Source organism: Oncorhynchus gorbuscha, unplaced genomic scaffold (genome assembly GCF_021184085.1).
Source record: "Oncorhynchus gorbuscha isolate QuinsamMale2020 ecotype Even-year unplaced genomic scaffold, OgorEven_v1.0 Un_scaffold_1066, whole genome shotgun sequence".
Classification (NCBI taxonomy): domain Eukaryota; kingdom Metazoa; phylum Chordata; class Actinopteri; order Salmoniformes; family Salmonidae; genus Oncorhynchus; species Oncorhynchus gorbuscha.
The window spans coordinates 38,652-57,500 of NW_025745962.1; the positions used below are offsets into that span (position 1 = coordinate 38,652).

Consider the following 18,849-nt stretch of genomic DNA (forward strand, 5'->3'; position numbering starts at 1 on the left):
GTTCTGGGCTGTTCATCTACAACAGGAAGTGGTCTCCTGCCTGACTGAGAACCGGTTCTGGGCTGTTCATCTACAACAGGAAGTGGTCTCCTGCCTGACAGAACCCACTCACACAGTTTCTGGGTTGTTCATCTACAACAGGAAGTGGTCTCCTGTCTGACTGAGAACCGGTTCTGGGCTGTTCATCTACAACAGGAAGTGGTCTCTGGGGGCTGTTCATCTACAACAGGAAGTGGTCTCCTGCCTGACTGAGAACCGGTTCTGGGTTGTTCATCTACAACAGGAAGTGGTCTCCTGCCTGACTGAGAAAGCAGTAGATGTTCTGGTCCAGTTTGGCTTCACATACCTATGTGAGTCGGGGTTCCTCAACTCTGACAAACTTAAACAACAACAAGTACAGAAACAGTTTCAAGACTGAGCATTACCTCAGTGTTCCACTGTTAAAAACCAGAGCCCAGAATAGACATGCTCTTATTAGGACTACACTCTGAGTGCTTGTTTTGTCACATAAACTGAAATAACTATTCAAATTTTAGCAACCAGGAAATGGAGGAGCGATTATTGCATATTGCACCTTTTAAATCCTTTGAAAATCCACTTCACAATAGCCTATCAGCTTAAAAACATTTTAGAGTCATCAAAAACATTACCATGAGGAAGCATGTTAGGTTTGGTATTCAAACCACTGTAAATCCACTCTGATCTTTGTCATCCTGTGGACCCCGTTCATTGCTGCTTGCAGCTATAAGTTGCTGTTCTCTATGTAGGTGAGAGAAACAAGAAGAAAAGTCATAAAAGAAAAGTAGGCTAAGCCAAACATATGGAATGTGTTTTCTTGCATACTTCTGTATCATAAAACATTCTCTAAAGACAAAGGATCCTTCCACGTACAACCATGAAGCAGGCTCCTGGGCAGAGGGCTACGCCTCTTATGCAAATACTCAAGAGGAGCGATTGGAGCCCCGCCTACCTACAAAAGCAACACACTGCAACTAAAGATACTGATAACTTTACGGTTTTGTCTGCGCTGCGATCCGCCGCCGTCACACTCTCGGGGTGGGGTTTCTAGTTTAGCTGCGCGGAGAATAGCGACTGTCTGGTAGAGTGATGTCACATAACGAATAGACGAGAGACCGAACCAGTGACTGATTGTAATAGCTGGGGAAAGCGCACCTGTTGAATAACAGGCTCACAACGATATTCCCGTTTTCCGCATTTCTTTAGAAGCTTTTTGGCTGCGTCTTAAAAGTTCAGAATGACGGATACAATACTTACCAACGGAATCAAGGACCGAGCGGGTCAGAATGGATATTTTAAAAAGGTGAGTGATTTTACGTTTTTTTTATGATAAAGATGATTACGCAAGGGGACGTTCATAGCGATTAATGTGTTACAAACCGTTCACTTATGAATGGACTCTTGTCTGTTATAAACGCAGTGTTTCTGCTTTCACTGAAATGAATAGCGGCCTAGTGGATGTATTTCATCTATCAAAAACAACCGGTGTTGATGTCTGACGTACTACCTGTTTGATTAGTGGTTTATACCCTGTTTTCTTATAAATACGATGACGCTATCTGCTGTTTTTAATGGGTTTGACTGATTGGCAGGTGTGGCAGTGGCCACTTAATGTCATTGGTCGCTATCGTATTGGAACATACGGCAGTTGGTTGTCAAAGATCTCCTGGTGATATACACGACAGTTCAAACGTTTTAGAAGGGCTTTTCTTTATTTTATTCTATTTTATACATAAAATAATTGTGAAGAGATCAAAACTATGAAATAACACATGGAATCATGTAGTAACCAAAAAAAGTGTTAAACAAATCTGTATGTTATTTGAGATTCTTCAGTAGTAGTAGCCACCCTTTGCCTTGGTGACAGCTTTGCCCACTCTTGGCATTCTCTCAACCAGCTTCACCTGGAATGCTTTTCCAACAGTCTTGAAGGAGTTTCCCCATATGCTGAGCACTTGTTGGCTGCTTTTCCTTCACTCTGCGGTTCAACTCATCCCAAACAATCTCAATTGGGTTGAGGTCGGGTGATTGTGGAGGCCAGGTCATCTGATGCAGCACCCCCCCACATTTATTTGGGCTGTAATTTCTGAGGCTGGTAACTCTAATGAACTCCTCCGTAGCAGCAGAGGTAATACTGGGTTTTTCTTTCCTGTGGCGGTCTTCATGAGAGCCATTTTCATCACAGCGTGATGGTTTTTGCGACTGCACTTGAAGAAGCTTGAAAATTTCTTGAAGTGTTCCGTATTGACTGACCTTCATGTCTTAAAGTAATGATGGACTGTAATTTCTCTTTGCTTATGTAACGGATGTGAAACGGCTAGCTTAGTTAGCGGTGTGCGCTAAATTTAGCGCAGACGCTTTCAATCGGTTTCACGTCACTTGCTCTGAGACCTTGAAGTAGTAGTTCCCATTGCTCTGCAAGGGCTGCGGCTTTTGTGGAGTGATGGGTAACGATGCTTCGTGGGTGACTGTTGTTGATGTGTGCAGAAGGTCCCTGGTTCGCGCCTGGGTATGGGCGAGGGGACGGTTTAAAATTATACTGTTACACTTATTTAAGCTGTTCTGGCCATATTATGGACTTGGTCTTTTACCAAATAGTGCTCTCTATTGTATACCACCCCTAACTTGTCACAACACAACTGATTGCTAAATCATTATGTTAATAACTAATGTTGTGAGATACAAGAATCGACATTAAAACATTGTAGAGATGCAAAACCTTTGACTAACACCGACTCATTCAAGGGTTTGTCTTTATGTTGACTATTTTCTACCTTATAGAATAATAGTGAAGACATCAACACTATGAAATAACACGTATGGAGTCATGTAGTAACCAAGAAAGTGTAGTAATCAAAATATATTTTATATTTGAGATTCTTCAAATTCTCCTTTGTCTTTTTTTATTTGATTTAACCAGGCAAGGAACAGTGGGTTAACTGGTCTAGGAACAGTGGGGTTAACTGGTCTAGGAACAGTGGGGTTAACTGGTCTAGGAACAGTGGGGTTAACTGGTCTAGGAACAGTGGGGTTAACTGGTCTAGGAACAGTGGGTTAACTGGTCTAGGAACAGTGGGTTAACTGGTCTAGGAACAGTGGGGTTAACTGGTCTAGGAACAGTGGGGTTAACTGGTCTAGGAACAGTGGGGTTAACTGGTCTAGGAACAGTGGGGTTAACTGGTCTAGGAACAGTGGGTTAACTGGTCTAGGAACAGTGGGTTAACTGGTCTAGGAACAGTGGGGTTAACTGGTCTAGGAACAGTGGGGTTAAACTGGTCTAGGAACAGTGGGGTTAACTGGTCTAGGAACAGTGGGGTTAACTGGTCTAGGAACAGTGGGGTTAACTGGTCTAGGAACTGGTCTAGTGGGGTTAACTGGTCTAGGAACAGTGGGGTTAACTGGTCTAGGAACAGTGGGGTTAACTGGTCTAGGAACAGTGGGGTTAACTGGTCTAGGAACAGTGGGGTTAACTGGCCTAGGAACAGTGGGGTTAACTGGCCTAGGAACAGTGGGGTTAACTGGTCTAGGAACAGTGGGGTTAACTGGCCTAGGAACAGTGGGGTTAACTGGTCTAGGAACAGTGGGGTTAACTGGTCTAGGAACAGTGGGTTAACTGGTCTGGGAACAGTGGGTTAACTGGTCTGGGAACAGTGGGTTACCCTGCCGCCCCTTGATGACAGCTTTGCACAATCTTGGCATTCTCTCAACCAGATTCATGAGGTAGTCACCCGGAATGCTGCATTTCAATTCACAGGTGCGCCGTGTTAAAAGTCCCTTTGTGGAATTTTATTTCCTTAATGTGTTTGAGCCAAAATATCTCAATCTGTGGATGAGCAACTGATCCCTTGGTCCATTTAAAGACGGGGTGAAAGAACATAAACCTGATATCCTATTGCTACCATTATTTTTTTAACAAGAAATAGACTATTAGGGAGTATTGTGTGTGTGTGTGTGTGTGTGTGTGTGTGTGTGTGTGTGTGTGTGTGTGTGTGTGTGTGTGTGTGTGTGTGTGTGTGTGTGTGTGTGTGAGATAGTGGCCAGCCTAATGGACCTATATCTTACAGCCTACTGTGAATACATGATCAGGTATTTATGGAATGCTTTTATCTACTGAGGTTTGTGTGCTCCTTCCTGCCTGTGTGTCTGTGGTGTGTGTTTGTGTTCCTGTCTGTGGTGTGTGTTTGTGTTCCTGTCTGTGGTGTGTGTTTTGTGTTCCTGTCTGTGTGTCTGTGGTGTGTGTTTTGTGCTCCTGTCTGTGGTGTGTGTTTGTCTTTCTGAGGAACATCCCCCCCTGGATACCAAGCTGGCGAGGTTTAGAGAGATAGCTTGGCAGTCTGCTAGAAGATACCAAACCCTGCCGTTACGCTTGTTTACACTGAGCTGCTCAGGAGTTGGATGTTCCCATTAACACACTGGACTCGGCGAGAGATGTGGGTGAGAAAGGTCGCTGGTTCGAATCCCCGAGATGGCAAGATGGAACAATCTGCCGTTCTGCCCTTAAGCAAGGTAGTTAACCCCCAACAACAACTGTTCCCCGGGTGCAGATGACGTCGATAGTCCCACCTCACCTCTCTGATTGAGGGGTTGGGTTAATTGCGGAAGACCCATTGAGGTTGAAGGCTTTCCGTTGAGCAACTGACTAGGTATCCCCCCTTTTCCCAACTGACTAGGTATCCCCCCCCTTTCTCCAACTGACTAGGTATCCCCACCCCCCTTTCCCCAACTGACTAGGTATCCCCACCCCCTTTCCCCAACTGACTAGGTATCCCCCCCTTTCTCCAACTGACTAGGTATCCCCCACCTTTCCCCAACTGACTAGGTATCCCCCCCCTTTCCCCAACTGACTAGGTACCCCCCCTTTTCCCCAACTGACTAGGTATCCCCCCCCAACTGACTAGGTTTCCCCAACTGACTAGGTATCCCCACCCCTTTCCCCAACTGACTAGGTATCCCCCTTTCCCCAACTGACTAGGTATCCCCCTTTCCCCAACTGACTAGGTACCCCCCCTTTCCCCAACTGACTAGGTATCCCCTTTCCCCAACTGACTAGGTATCCCCTTTCCCCAACTGACTAGGTATCCCCTTTCCCCAACTGACTAGGTATCCCCCTTTCCCAACTGACTAGGTATCCCCCTTTCCCCAACTGACTAGGTATCCCCCTTTCCCCAACTGACTAGGTACCCTTTCCCCAACTGACTAGAGTATCCCCCATTCCCCAACTGACTAGGTAGGGTCCTTTCCCCAACTGACAGAGACATCCCCCATCCCCAACTGAGTAGGTATCCCCCTTTCTCCAACTGACTAGAGTATCCTCCCCTTTCCCCAACTGACTTGTTGTCCCCCTTTCCCCAACTGACTAGGTAACCCCCATTCCCATTGACTGACCTGGTAACCCCCTTTCCCAACTGACTAGAGACATGGAGGACCTTTCCCAACTGACTGAGGTATCCCCCTTTCCCAACTGACAGAGACTAGGTATCCCCCATCCCAACTGATTGAGGTTGTCCCCCTTTCCCTGACAGACTGGAGGACATCCCCCATTCCCCAACTGACTCCTGGTAGGGTCCCCCTTTCCCCAAGACATGGAGGAGGTGTCCCCTCCCCAACTGACCTGGTATCCCCCTTTCCCCAACTGACTAAATTGTTGTCCTGGTAGTATCCCCCATCCCCAACTTGACCTGGTAGGGTCCTTTCCCCAACTGACAGAGACATGGAGGACATCCCCCCCTTTCCCCAACTGACCTGGTATCCCCCTTTCCCCAACTGACTAGGTCCCATCCCTGCATTGAGGTCCCCCTGACTAGGGTCGGTGTCCCCCTTTCCTGACAGATACTGGAGGACATGTCCCATCCCTGCATTGAGGTTGTTGTCCTGGTAGGGTCGGTGTCTTCTAGCTGACAGAGACATGGAGGACATGTCCCATCCCTGCATTGAGGTTGTTGTCCTGGTAGGGTCGGTGTCTTCTAGCTGACAGACATATGGATGATGAATCTCAGCCAGGCATCGGTCGTTGCCCCCATAACATTCCTTTTACATTAGGCTGTGTCCTAGGCTGTGTCCCAAATGGTACCCTATTCCCTGTGGGGCCCTGGTCGAATGGTACACTATTCCCTATGGGCCCTGGTTGAATGGTACACTATCTGCAATGGGCCCTGGTCTAAAGTAGTGCACTATAGGGGCCCTGGTCTAAAGTAGTGCACTATAGGGGCCCTGGTCTAAAGTAGTACACTATAGGGGCCCTGGTCTAAAGTAGTACACTATAGGGGCCCTGGTCTAAAGTAGTGCGCCAGAGGGGCCCTGGTCTAAAGTAGTACACTATAGGGGCCCTGGTCTAAAGTAGTACACTATAGGGGCCCTGGTCTAAAGTAGTGCGCCAGAGGGGCCCTGGTCTAAAGTAGTACACTATAGGGGCCCTGGTCTAAAGTAGTGCGCCAGAGGGGCCCTGGTCTAAAGTAGTGCGCCAGAGGGGCCCTGGTCTAAAGTAGTGCGCCAGAGGGGCCCTGGTCTAAAGTAGTGCGCCAGAGGGGCCCTGGTCTAAAGTAGTGCGCCAGAGGGGCCCTGGTCTAAAGTAGTGCGCCAGAGGGGCCATTTGGGACACAGGCCATAAAAGACCTGTCATGAAACCAGAGTTATTCTTCAGAGATGTAGTTTCTCCTGTATTGAATCTGGGATTCCTGAGAGTTTCTGGAGAAAGGGGTTTAGTTTCTGGAGAAAGGGGTTTAGTCTCTGGGGAAAGGGGTTTAGTTTCTGGAGAAAGGGGTTTAGTTTCTGGAGAAAGGGGTTTAGTTTCTGGAGAAAGGGGTTTGGTTTCTGGAGAAAGGGGTTTGGTTTCTGGAGAAAGGGGTTTGGTTTCTGGAGAAAGGGGTTTGGTTTCTGGAGAAAGGGGTTTGGTTTCTGGAGAAAGGGGTTTGGTTTCTGGAGAAAGGGGTTTGGTTTCTGCGGGGTTTAGTTTCTGCGGGGTTTAGTTTCTGGAGAAAGGGGTTTAGTCTCTGGAGAAAGGGGTTTAGTCTCTGGGGGTTTAGTCTCTGGGGGGTTTAGTTTCTGGAGAAAGGGGTTTAGTTTCTGGGGGGGTTTAGTTTCTGGAGAAAGGGGTTTAGTCTCTGGAGAAAGGGGTTTAGTTTCTGGAGAAAGGGGTTTAGTTTCTGGAGAAAGGGGTTTAGTTTCTGTAGAAAGGGGTTTAGTTTCTGGAGAAAGGGGTTTAGTTTCTGGAGAAACAGGATAGCGTTCAAATGGTTGACTCTTCAATTGTATAACAGATATCCACAAGAGCCCAGGGTAGAGCCTAGTAAATAGATCACCATAAAGACTCTGTACAGGAGCCCAGGGTAGAGCCTAGTAAATAGATCACCATAAAGACTCTGTACAGGAGCCCAGGGTAGAGTCTAGTATATAGATCACCATAAAGACTCTGTACAGGAGCCCAGGGTAGAGCCTAGTAAATAGATCACCATAAAGACTCTGTACAGGAGCCCAGGGTAGAGCCTAGTAAATAGATCACCATAAAGACTCTGTACAGGAGCCCAGGGTAGAGTCTAGTATATAGATCACCATAAAGACTCTGTTTGGAGCCCAGGGTAGAGTCTAGTATATAGATCACCATAAAGACTCTGTACAGGAGCCCAGGGTAGAGCCTAGTAAATAGATCACCATAAAGACTCTGTACAGGAGCCCAGGGTAGAGCCTAGTAAATAGATCACCATAAAGACTCGGACGACGCCGGGACGATTGTTCGCCACGCCTCTATGGAACTCCCAATCACGTCCGGATGTGATACAGCCTGGATTCGAACCAGGGACTGTAGTGACGCCCAGTGCCTTAGACCGCAGCGCCACTCTGGAGTCCAAAGGTCACGGTCGTAAGATATTTACAAAGGTCCCGTAACCTTTTAACTATGGAGGAAGATAATTCCCTCGCCTGTCGTGGAGTAATGGGTTATGTCCCAAGTAGCACCCTATTCCCTATGTAAGACTGAACACTACTTTTGACCAGGGTCCATAGGGTGTCATGTGACTCCACCGTGGCGTAACATGTTGACTCAGGCTGTCACCGTTCTCACAGGCTGAACCAGTGGAGTCACATATTTGTGTATCCGCCCGGGCAGAGGCTTGTTTTTCTTAGTCAACCTGTAGTTAGTGCGGGGATGAAAATGATTGGGGGTTTAGGTGTTGAAAGGGGTTAGGTGTTGAAAAGGGTCTTTGTTGTAGTCAAGCTGCCCTGATCTCCCTGTGAAGAGAGTCTGGCCTTAGGCTTTGTAGCAGACTTCCTCTGTCTATTAATGCTCTGTTTATGAGTCTGATGATCAAGGGAGAGGGTGGGAGTTAGACCTCTCTGTCGCTCGCTCCCTCTCGCTCCCTCTCGCTCCCTCTCGCTCCCTCTCTGTGTCCCTCTGTGTATCTCTCCTGTGTATCTCTCTCTCTGTGTATCTCTCTCTCTGCTGACCACTGTGGTCAGGTCTGGATGTCATAAGGTGAATGCTCCAATTTGTAAGTCGCTCTGGATAAGAGCGTCTGCTAAATGACTTAAATGTAAATGTAAATGTAAATGTATTCTGCCATTGTGTACTCTCTGTGTAGGGCCAAATAGCATTCTAGTTTGCTCTGTTTTTTTTGTTAATTCTTTCCGATGTGTCAAGCAATTATCTTTTGTTTTCTCATGATGTCTGTTGGGTCTAATTGTACTGCTGTCCTGGGGCTCTGTCTAGGGTGTGTTTGTGTTTGTCTCTCAGAGCCCCTGGACCAGCTTGCTCTCTGTGGTCTCTCTTCTCCAGGTTCTCTCTCTCTCTGTCTCTCTCCCTGTGTCTCTGTCTCTCTCCTGTATCTCTCTCTCTGTCTCTCTCTCTGTCTCTCTCCCTGTATCTCTCTCTCTGTCTCTCTCCCCTCTCTCTCTGTCTCTCTCTCTCTCTCAATTCAATTCAATTCAAGCTTTATTGGCATGGGAAACATGTGTTAACATTGCAAAGCAGTATATTTCATGGAACAGTGATTTGAGTTTTTCCATACAGTGTCTTCACCACAGCAACAAATGTCTTTCCCACTCCTGTTTTAAGCTTGGTTAAAGGACACAAATAAAATAAATAAGCTAAATCTCTGTCTGAAGAGGTTTTGCACATTCAGGAAACCACAGGGCAACAGGTCAAGACCTGCAGGAGTCCACTGTGATTTGGTCATGTTTAAACAACATTTGGGATTTGGAAACAGTGTTCGGTGTTGGTGGAGTTTTCAGTTAAGTGTTGGCCCTTTTTTTTGTCTCTCGCTCTGTGTCTCTCGCTCTGTGTCTCTCGCTCTGTGTCTGCCTACGGCGGCCTTTCTCAATAGTCTCTCGCTCTGTGTCTCTCGCTCTGTGTCTCTTCGCTCTGTGTCTCTCGCTTGTGTCTCAAATAACATTCTGTGTGCTCTGCTTCTGTCTGTCTAATCTTTCCTCTGTTAAGTCTCTCGTTTTCTCTGTCTCTCGCTCTGTGTCTCTCCTGGGGCTCTGTGTCTCTTTGTGCTCTGTGTCTCTCGGACTCTGTGTCTCTTCTCTGTGTCTCTCGCTCTCTGTCTGTCTCTCCGTCTCTCGCTCTGTCTCTCGCTCTGTGTCTTTGAGCTTTTCTGTGTCTCTCGCAACTGTCTCTCGCTCTGTGTCTCTCGCTCTCTGTGTCTCTTCAGCCACTGTGTCTCTCGCTCTGTGTCTCTCGCTTAAACTTTGGGATCTGGAAACAGTGCTCTGTGTCTCTCGCTCTGTGTCTCTCGCTCTGTGTCTCTCGCTCTGTGTCTCTCGCTCTGTGTCTCTCGCTCTGTGTCTCTCGCTCTGTGTCTCTCGCTCTGTGTCTCTCGCTCTGTGTCTCTCGCTCTGTGTCTGTCTCGTCTCTTGCTCTGTGTCTCTCGCTCTGTGTCTCTCGCTCTCTGTCTGTCTCGTCTCTCGCTCTCTCTGTCTTCTCTGCCTGGTGAGAATGAGCTCAGTGATTTACTAAGCTGCTCTAACAAGAAAACTCCACAGACTCGCTGCTCAACTCCTGGTCTGCCGATAATCCTGTGAGATGCCATGGTAACGTGGTTTCAGGCCGGGTTCCCAAACCTCTGCTGTTTCCCTGAGTTGGTTTCAGGCCGGGTTCCCAAACCTCTGCTGTTTCCCTGAGCAGGTCGTGAGGGACGTTTGTCCCCCCCCCCCCCCCCAGGCGTTAGGGACGTTTGTCGTCCCCCCGTTAGGGACGTTTGTCTCCCCCAGGCGTTAGGGACGTTTGTCGTCCCCCCCCCCCAGGCGTTAGGGACGTTTGTCGTCCCCCCAGGCGTTAGGGACGTTTGTCGCCCCCCAGGCGTTAGGGACGTTTGTCCCCAGTGCAGCAGCCAGATACCATTGATGTAGAATCAGCTCAAGGCCCAGTCCCAAACCACTCAGACAAATTGACAACATGTGCCCAGAGAAAGAGAAGCTGGGATGTGTCCTACATGAGACCCTATTCCCTACAAAGCCCTGGTCGAAAGTAGTGCACTATATAGGGAATAGGGCTCTGGTCTATAGTAGTACCACTATATAGGGAATAGGGCTCTGGTCTATAGTAGTACCACTATATAGGGAATAGGGTTCTGGTCTATAGTAGTACCACTATATAGGGAATAGGGCTCTGGTCTATAGTAGTACCACTATATAGGGAATAGGGCTCTGGTCTATAGTAGTACCACTTTATAGGGAATAGGGCTCTGGTCTATAGTAGTACCACTATATAGGGAATAGGGCTCTGGTCTATAGTAGTACCACTATATAGGGAATAGGGCTCTGGTCTATAGTAGTACCACTATATAGGGAATAGGGCTCTGGTCTATAGTAGTACCACTATATAGGGAATAGGACTCTGGTCTATAGTAGTACCACTATATAGGGAATAGGGCTCTGGTCTATAGTAGTACCACTATATAGGGAATAGGGTCCCATAGGGCTCTGGTCTAAAGTAGTGCACTATGTAGGAAATAGGGTCCCATAGGGCTCTGGTCTAAAGTAGTGCACTATATAGGGAATAGGGCTCCATTTGGTACAACCTCTGCAGTCTGTCTGGACAATGTCAGAGGAAACACAGTAAAAAGCCCCCGCGTTTCTACTGCAAAATAACATTGAATCATCCCTTTAAGAAAGACTCCAGCTACTCCCCTTTAATTAGGGTTTAACCGTGTTTGTAGCCAAACCTCATTATATTGTGCTGCTGCAGGGAAAATTAAACCGTGAGGGTGAACTCTGACCTTTATTTCTATCCTCCTGTCCAATTAGACAGTTTGTATAATGTCTAGAGATGTTTACCGTGATGAAACCGTGGCTCTACATTCTTTATGTTTAACATTACACAACACTCCTCCTTCACTCTGAATGGTTCAATGGAGAGGGTCTCTTCAGTCGTCTGTCCAAAGACGAGAGAGGCAGCTAACTCCACTGTTCCCTGATTTACTATGTCGGCGTCCCAATTGGACCCCCCCCCACCCCACCTGTTCTCCGGGTCCATAGGGCCTTGGTCAAAGTAGTGCACTATGTCAGGTGCCATTTGGGCTGCAGAATATAACTTGGGGCTTGTTATTGGGAGCTTGTTAGTGGCCAGCAGACACAGTCCCCAGTCTGTTGGTCCAGACCGAAGCTGAGAGGGACTGAGAGTCTTTGTCCCAGGCTGAGCTCCGTTACTAATGAACACTCTAATAGGCCTCTGTTCTGGACCTGTTTTCATCAAGAGCCTCTCCATGTAGTTGTGCTGATCTAGGATCAGTTTAGTCTGTTCTGGGCCTGTTTTCATAAAGAGCCTCTCAATGTAGTTGTGCTGATCTAGGATCAGTTTAGTCTGTTCTGGGCCTGTTTTCATAAAGAGCCTCTCCATGTAGTTGTGCTGATCTAGGACCAGTTTAGTCTGTTCTGGGCCTGTTTTCATAAAGAGCCTCTCCATGTAGTTGTGCTGATCTCGGTTCAGTTTAGTCTGTTAAATACTAATGAATTATAGCGGGGGGCTGGGCCTGTTTTCATCAAGAGCACTCCTATTCTGGAATGCTTTGTGAGTACTTGTTCCCAGTCCTGGACTGTTTTTAATAGGAGTCTGTTCTGGGACTAATAGGAGTCTGTTCTGGGACTAATAGGAGTCTGTTCTGGGACTAATAGGAGTCTGTTCTGGGACTGTTTTTAATAGGAGTCTGTTCTGGGACTGTTTTTTTTCAAAAGAGCCTAGGAGTCTGTTCTGGGACTAATAGTTTAGTCTGTTCTGGGACTAATAGGAGTCTGTTCTGGGACTAAAATAGGAGTCTGTTCTGGGACTAATAGGAGTCTGTTCTGGGACTAATAGGAGTCTGTTCTGGGACTAATAGGAGTCTGTTCTGGGACTAATAGGAGTCTGTTCTGGGACTAATAGGAGTCTGTTCTGGGACTAATAGGAGTCTGTTCTGGGACTAATAGGAGTCTGTTCTGGGACTGATAGGAGTCTGTTCTGGGACTAATAGGAGTCTGTTCTGGGACTAATAGGAGTCTGTTCTGGGACTAATAGGAGTCTGTTCTGGGACTAATAGGAGTCTGTTCTGGGACTAATAGGAGTCTGTTCTGGGACTAATAGGAGTCTGTTCTGGGACTAATAGGAGTCTGTTCTGGGACTAATAGAGTCTGTTCTGGGACTAATAGGAGTCTGTTCTGGGACTAATAGGAGTCTGTTCTGGGACTAATAGGAGTCTGTTCTGGGACTAATAGGAGTCTGTTCTGGGACTAATAGGAGTCTGTTCTGGGACTAATAGGAGTCTGTTCTGGGACTAATAGGAGTCTGTTCTGGGACTAATAGGAGTCTGTTCTGGGACTAATAGGAGTCTGTTCTGGGACTAATAGGAGTCTGTTCTGGGACTAATAGGAGTCTGTTCTGGGACTAATAGGAGTCTGTTCTGGGACTAATAGGAGTCTGTTCTGGGACTGTTTTTAATAAGAGTCTGTTCTGGGACTGTTTTTAATAGGAGTCTGTTCTGGGACTAATAGGAGTCTGTTCTGGGACTGTTTTTAATAGGAGTCTGTTCTGGGACTGTTTTTAATAGGAGTCTGTTCTGGGACTGTTTTTAATAGGACTCTGTTCTGGGACTAATAGGAGTCTGTTCTGGGACTGTTTTTAATAGGACTCTGTTCTGGGACTAATAGGAGTCTGTTCTGGGACTGTTTTTAATAGGACTCTGTTCTGGGACTGTTTTTAATAGGAGTCTGTTCTGGGACTGTTTTTAATAGGACTCTGTTCTGGGACTAATAGGAGTCTGTTCTGGGACTGTTTTTAATAGGACTCTGTTCTGGGACTGTTTTTAATAGGAGTCTGTTCTGGGACTGTTTTTAATAGGACTCTGTTCTGGGACTAATAGGAGTCTGTTCTGGGACTGTTTTTAATAGGAGTCTGTTCTGGGACTGTTTTTAATAGGACTCTGTACTATGAGAGGCTCTCCATTGAACCTCTGGGAGGTTCGGGACATAAATCGACCCCTACAGTACTTTGTTTCTCTACTGTGACTTAAGATTCAGATTGACACCTGAGATTCAGATTGACACCTGAGATTCAGATTGACACCTGAGATTCAGATTGACACCTGAGATTCAGATTGACACCTGAGATTCAGATTGACACCTGAGATTCAGATTGACACCTGAGATTCAGATTGACACCTGAGATTCAGATTGACACCTGAGATTCAGATTGACACCTGCGATTCAGATTGACACCTGAGATTCAGATTGACACCTGCGATTCAGATTGACACCTGACTAAATGGATTTCAGCCGGCTGCAGTATCTAAAGGACCAATCAGGAAGACATTCCTTGGGATTCATATTATTCCCCAAAAATCTACCTAGTTTCACTACCGGTTTATAATTCATATTGATGAAGAGATTTCTGGGGAAATATTGATGAAGAGATTTCTGGGGAAATATTGATGAAGAGATTTCTGGGGAAATACTGATGAATAGATTTCTGGGGAAATACGGATGAATAGATTTCTGGGGAAATACCGATGAAGAGATTTCTAGGGAAATATTGATGAATATACTTCTGGGGAAATGTTGATGAATAGATTTCTGGGGAAATACGGATGAAGAGATTTCTGGGGAAATATTGATGAATAGACTTCTGGGGAAATGTTGATGAATAGATTTCTGGGGAAATATTGATGAAGAGATTTCTGGGGAAATACTGATGAAGAGATTTCTGGGGAAATACTGATGAAGAGATTTCTGGGGAAATACTGATGAAGAGATTTCTGGGGAAATACTGATGAAGAGATTTCTGGGGAAATACTGATGAAGAGATTTCTGGGAAATATTGATTGAGAGACTTCTGGGAAATAGCCTTGTTGAAAAAACTACAGAAAAGAAAGCCTTGTTGACTTGAAAGTACACCAGGGCTCTACCCAAATAAGAAGGGGGCGCTGTGTCACCTTGACTATAGCCTTGTTGACTACACTCTGACTATACTTGGCTGCACACTCTGACTATAGCCTTGTTGACTACACACTCTGACTATAGCCTTGTTGACTACACACTCTGACTACAGCCTTGTTGACTACACACTCTGACTATAGCCTTGTTGACTACACACTCTGACTACAGCCTTGTTGACTACACACTCTGACTACAGCCTTGTTGACTACACACTCTGACTATAGCCTTGTTGACTACACACTCTGACTATAGCCTTGTTGACTACACACTCTGACTACAGCCTTGTTGACTACACACTCTGACTATAGCCTTGTTGACTACACACTCTGACTATAGCCTTGTTGACTACACACTCTGACTATAGCCTTGTTGACTTGGCTACACACTCTGACTATAGCCTTGTTGACTACACACTCTGACTATAGCCTTGTTGACTTGGCTGCACACTCTGACTATAGCCTTGTTGACTTGGCTACACACTCTGACTATAGCCTTGTTTACTACACACTCTGACTATAGCCTTGTTGACTACACACTCTGACTATAGCCTTGTTGACTACACACTCTGTGACTATAGCCATGTTGACTACACACTCTGACTACAGCCTTGTTGACTACACACTCTGACTATAGCCTTGTTGACTTGGCTGCACACTCTGACTATAGCCTTGTTGACTACACACTCTGACTATAGCCTTGTTGACTACACACTCTGACTATAGCCTTGTTGACTTGACTACACACTCTGACTATAGCCTTGTTGACTTGACTACACACTCTGACTATAGCCTTGTTGACTTGGCTACACACTCTGACTATAGCCTTGTTGACTTGGCTACACACTCTGACTATAGCCTTGTTGACTACACACTCTGACTATAGCCTTGTTGACTTGGCTACACACTCTGACTATAGCCTTGTTGACTACACACTCTGACTATAGCCTTGTTGACTTGACTGCACACTCTGACTATAGCCTTGTTGACTACACACTCTGACTATAGCCTTGTTGACTACACACTCTGACTATAGCCTTGTTGACTACACACTCTGACTATAGCCTTGTTGACTACACACTCTGACTATAGCCTTGTTGACTTGGCTGCACACTCTGACTATAGCCTTGTTGACTACACACTCTGACTATAGCCTTGTTGACTACACACTCTGACTATAGCCTTGTTGACTTGACTACACACTCTGACTATAGCCTTGTTGACTTGGCTACACACTCTGACTATAGCCTTGTTGACTACACACTCTGACTATAGCCTTGTTGACTACACACTCTGACTATAGCCTTGTTGAGTTGGCTACACTCTGACTATAGCCTTGTTGACTACACACTCTGACTATAGCCTTGTTGACTACACACTCTGACTATAGCCTTGTTGACTACACACTCTGACTATAGCCATGTTGACTACACACTCTGACTATAGCCATGTTGACTACACACTCTGACTATAGCCTTGTTGACTACACACTCTGACTATAGCCATGTTGACTATACACTCTGACTATAGCCTTGTTGACTACACACTCTGACTATAGCCTTGTTGACTACACACTCTGACTATAGCCTTGTTGACTACACACTCTGACTATAGCCTTGTTGACTACACACTCTGACTATAGCCTTGTTGACTACACACTCTGACTATAGCCTTGTTGACTACACACTCTGACTATAGCCTTGTTGACTACACACTCTGACTATAGCCTTGTTGACTACACACTCTGACTATAGCCTTGTTGACTTGGCTGCACACTCTGACTATAGCCTTGTTGACTACACACTCTGACTATAGCCTTGTTGACTACACACTCTGACTATAGCCATGTTGACTACACACTCTGACTATAGCCATGTTGACTACACACTCTGACTATAGCCTTGTTGACTACACACTCTGACTATAGCCTTGTTGACTACACACTCTGACTATAGCCTTGTTGACTACACACTCTGACTATAGCCTTGTTGGCTACACACTCTGACTATAGCCTTGTTGACTTGGCTGCTCACTCTGACTATAGCCTTGTTGACTACACACTCTGACTATAGCCTTGTTGACTTGACTACACACTCTGACTATAGCCTTGTTGACTTGGCTACACACTCTGACTATAGCCTTGTTGGCTACACACTCTGACTATAGCCTTGTTGACTACACACTCTGACTATAGCCTTGTTGACTACACACTCTGACTATAGCCTTGTTGACTACACACTCTGACTATAGCCTTATAGCCTTGTTGACTACACACTCTGACTATATACAACGCTTGTGTAACGGCAGTCAAAACTAAAGTCAAATGATCTTGCTCGATAACCTCCTTCAATGAATGACCCAAATATTTTTGCTAAATGGACTGGATGATTTTATAAAGCCGATCAGCTCATGAATAACGGAGAGATGAAGAGTAGAGAATAGTTTTTAAATATTCAAGGTATTTTAATTAACGTGGACCAACTCTATTCATATCTACTCTCATATCGTTTTGTTGATCACATGTTTTCTACCCTAAACTCTACAGGCAGCAATACGAGATTGGGGGGGGTTATTCTACAGGTATTTTGACATGCGTAGGCTAGACATGCTTTCATAATGCAGCCTATGGGTTACAGAATAAATTTAGGATTTTTTTTATGCGAGACGGGAGTCAGTATTTGGGGTTCCAGTGGGATTGGGATTGGATCATAGCCTATAGGCTCTAGGACCGTAGAAGACAGAATGTTGTCTGTGACAGAGATGCCTAACGTAGTGGATTGTCCATAGGGCCAATCAGATATGGGAGTTTATGACGAGTCACAATGACATCTCAAAGAGACACGTTATTTTATAGGTTCAACTGTTGGGGTTTCCTGTAGGGTTTATTCAATGCATTTGTTCAGTCCAGCAGTGTCAATTATGTGTGTTTTGGATTAATGGTGACTTTGTGTCTAGTAAATATGCTAAAGGCTTCCATTAACAACCTATTGTGTGTAGTAAATATGCTAGGCTAAAGGCTTCCATTAACAACCTATTGTGTGTAGTAAATATGCTAAAGGCTTCCATTAACAACCTATTGTGTGTAGTAAATATGCTAGGCTAAAGGCTTCCATTAACAACCTATTGTGTGTAGTAAATATGCTAGGCTAAAGGCTTCCATTAACAACCTATTGTGTGTAGTAAATATGCTAGGCTAAAGGCTTCCATTAACAACCTATTGTGTGTAGTAAATATGCTAGGCTAAAGGCTTCCATTAACAACCTATTGTGTGTAGTAAATATGCTAGGCTAAAGGCTTCCATTCACAACCCATTGTGTAGTAAATATGCTAGGCTAAAGGCTTCCATTAACAACCTGTTGTGTAGCAAATATGCTAGGCTAAAGGCTTCCATTAACAACCCATTGTGTAGTAAATATGCTAGGCTGAAGGCTTCCATTCACAACCCATTGTGTGTAGTAAATATGCTAACGGCTTCCATTAACAACCTGTTGTGTAGCAAATATGCTAGGCTAAAGGCTTCCATTAACAACCTATTGTCTGTGTTGACCTTGGACTGTAGTAAATATGCCTGGCTAAAGGCTTCCATTAACAACCTATTGTGTGTAGTAAATATGCTAGGCTAAAGGCTTCCATTAACAACCCATTGTGTGTAGTAAATATGCTAGGCTAAAGGATTCCATTAACAACCTATTGTGTAGTAAATATGCTAAAGGCTTCCATTAACCTATTGTGTGTAGTAAATATGCTAGGCTAAAGGCTTCCATTAACCTATTGTGTGTAGTAAATATGCTAGGCTAAAGGCTTCCATTAACCTATTGTGTGTAGTAAATATGCTAGGCCAAAGGCTTCCATTAACAACCTATTGTGTGTGGTAAATATGCTAAAGGCTTCCATTAACAACCCATTGTGTAGTAAATATGCTAGGCTAAAGGCTTCCATTAACAACCTATTGTGTGTAGTAAATATGCTAAAGGCTTCCATTAACAACCCATTGTGTGTAGTAAATATGCTAGGCTAAAGGCTTCCATTAACAACCTATTGTGTGTAGTAAATATGCTAGGCTAAAGGCTTCCATTAACAACCCATTGTGTAGTAAATATGCTAGGCTAAAGGCTTCCATTAACAACCTACTGTGTGTAGTAAATATGCTAAAGGCTTCCATTAACAACCCATTGTGTAGTAAATATGCTAGGCTAAAGGCTTCCATTAACAACCTATTGTGTGTAGTAAATATGCTAAAGGCTTCCATTAACAACCCATTGTGTGTAGTAAATATGCTAGGCTAAAGGCTTCCATTAACAACCTATTGTGTGTAGTAAATATGCTAGGCTAAAGGCTTCCATTAACAACCCATTGTGTAGTAAATATGCTAGGCTAAAGGCTTCCATTAACAACCTATTGTGTGTAGTAAATATGCTAGGCTAAAGGCTTCCATTAA

The 18,849-nt window shown here is 45.2% G+C and overlaps 1 protein-coding gene across 1 annotated transcript in view; it reads left to right on the plus strand.

The window, feature by feature from the left end:
• The first annotated feature begins 980 nt into the window (after positions 1-980).
• Positions 981-18,849, plus strand: part of LOC124021160 (rhophilin-2-like) — a 99,300-nt gene continuing 81,431 nt past the window's right edge. Inside the window, exon 1 of the mRNA XM_046336512.1 lies at positions 981-1,321. Within this exon, the coding sequence (XP_046192468.1) occupies positions 1,256-1,321 (66 nt within the window). The 5' untranslated portion in view covers positions 981-1,255. The remainder of the gene's footprint in view (positions 1,322-18,849) is intronic.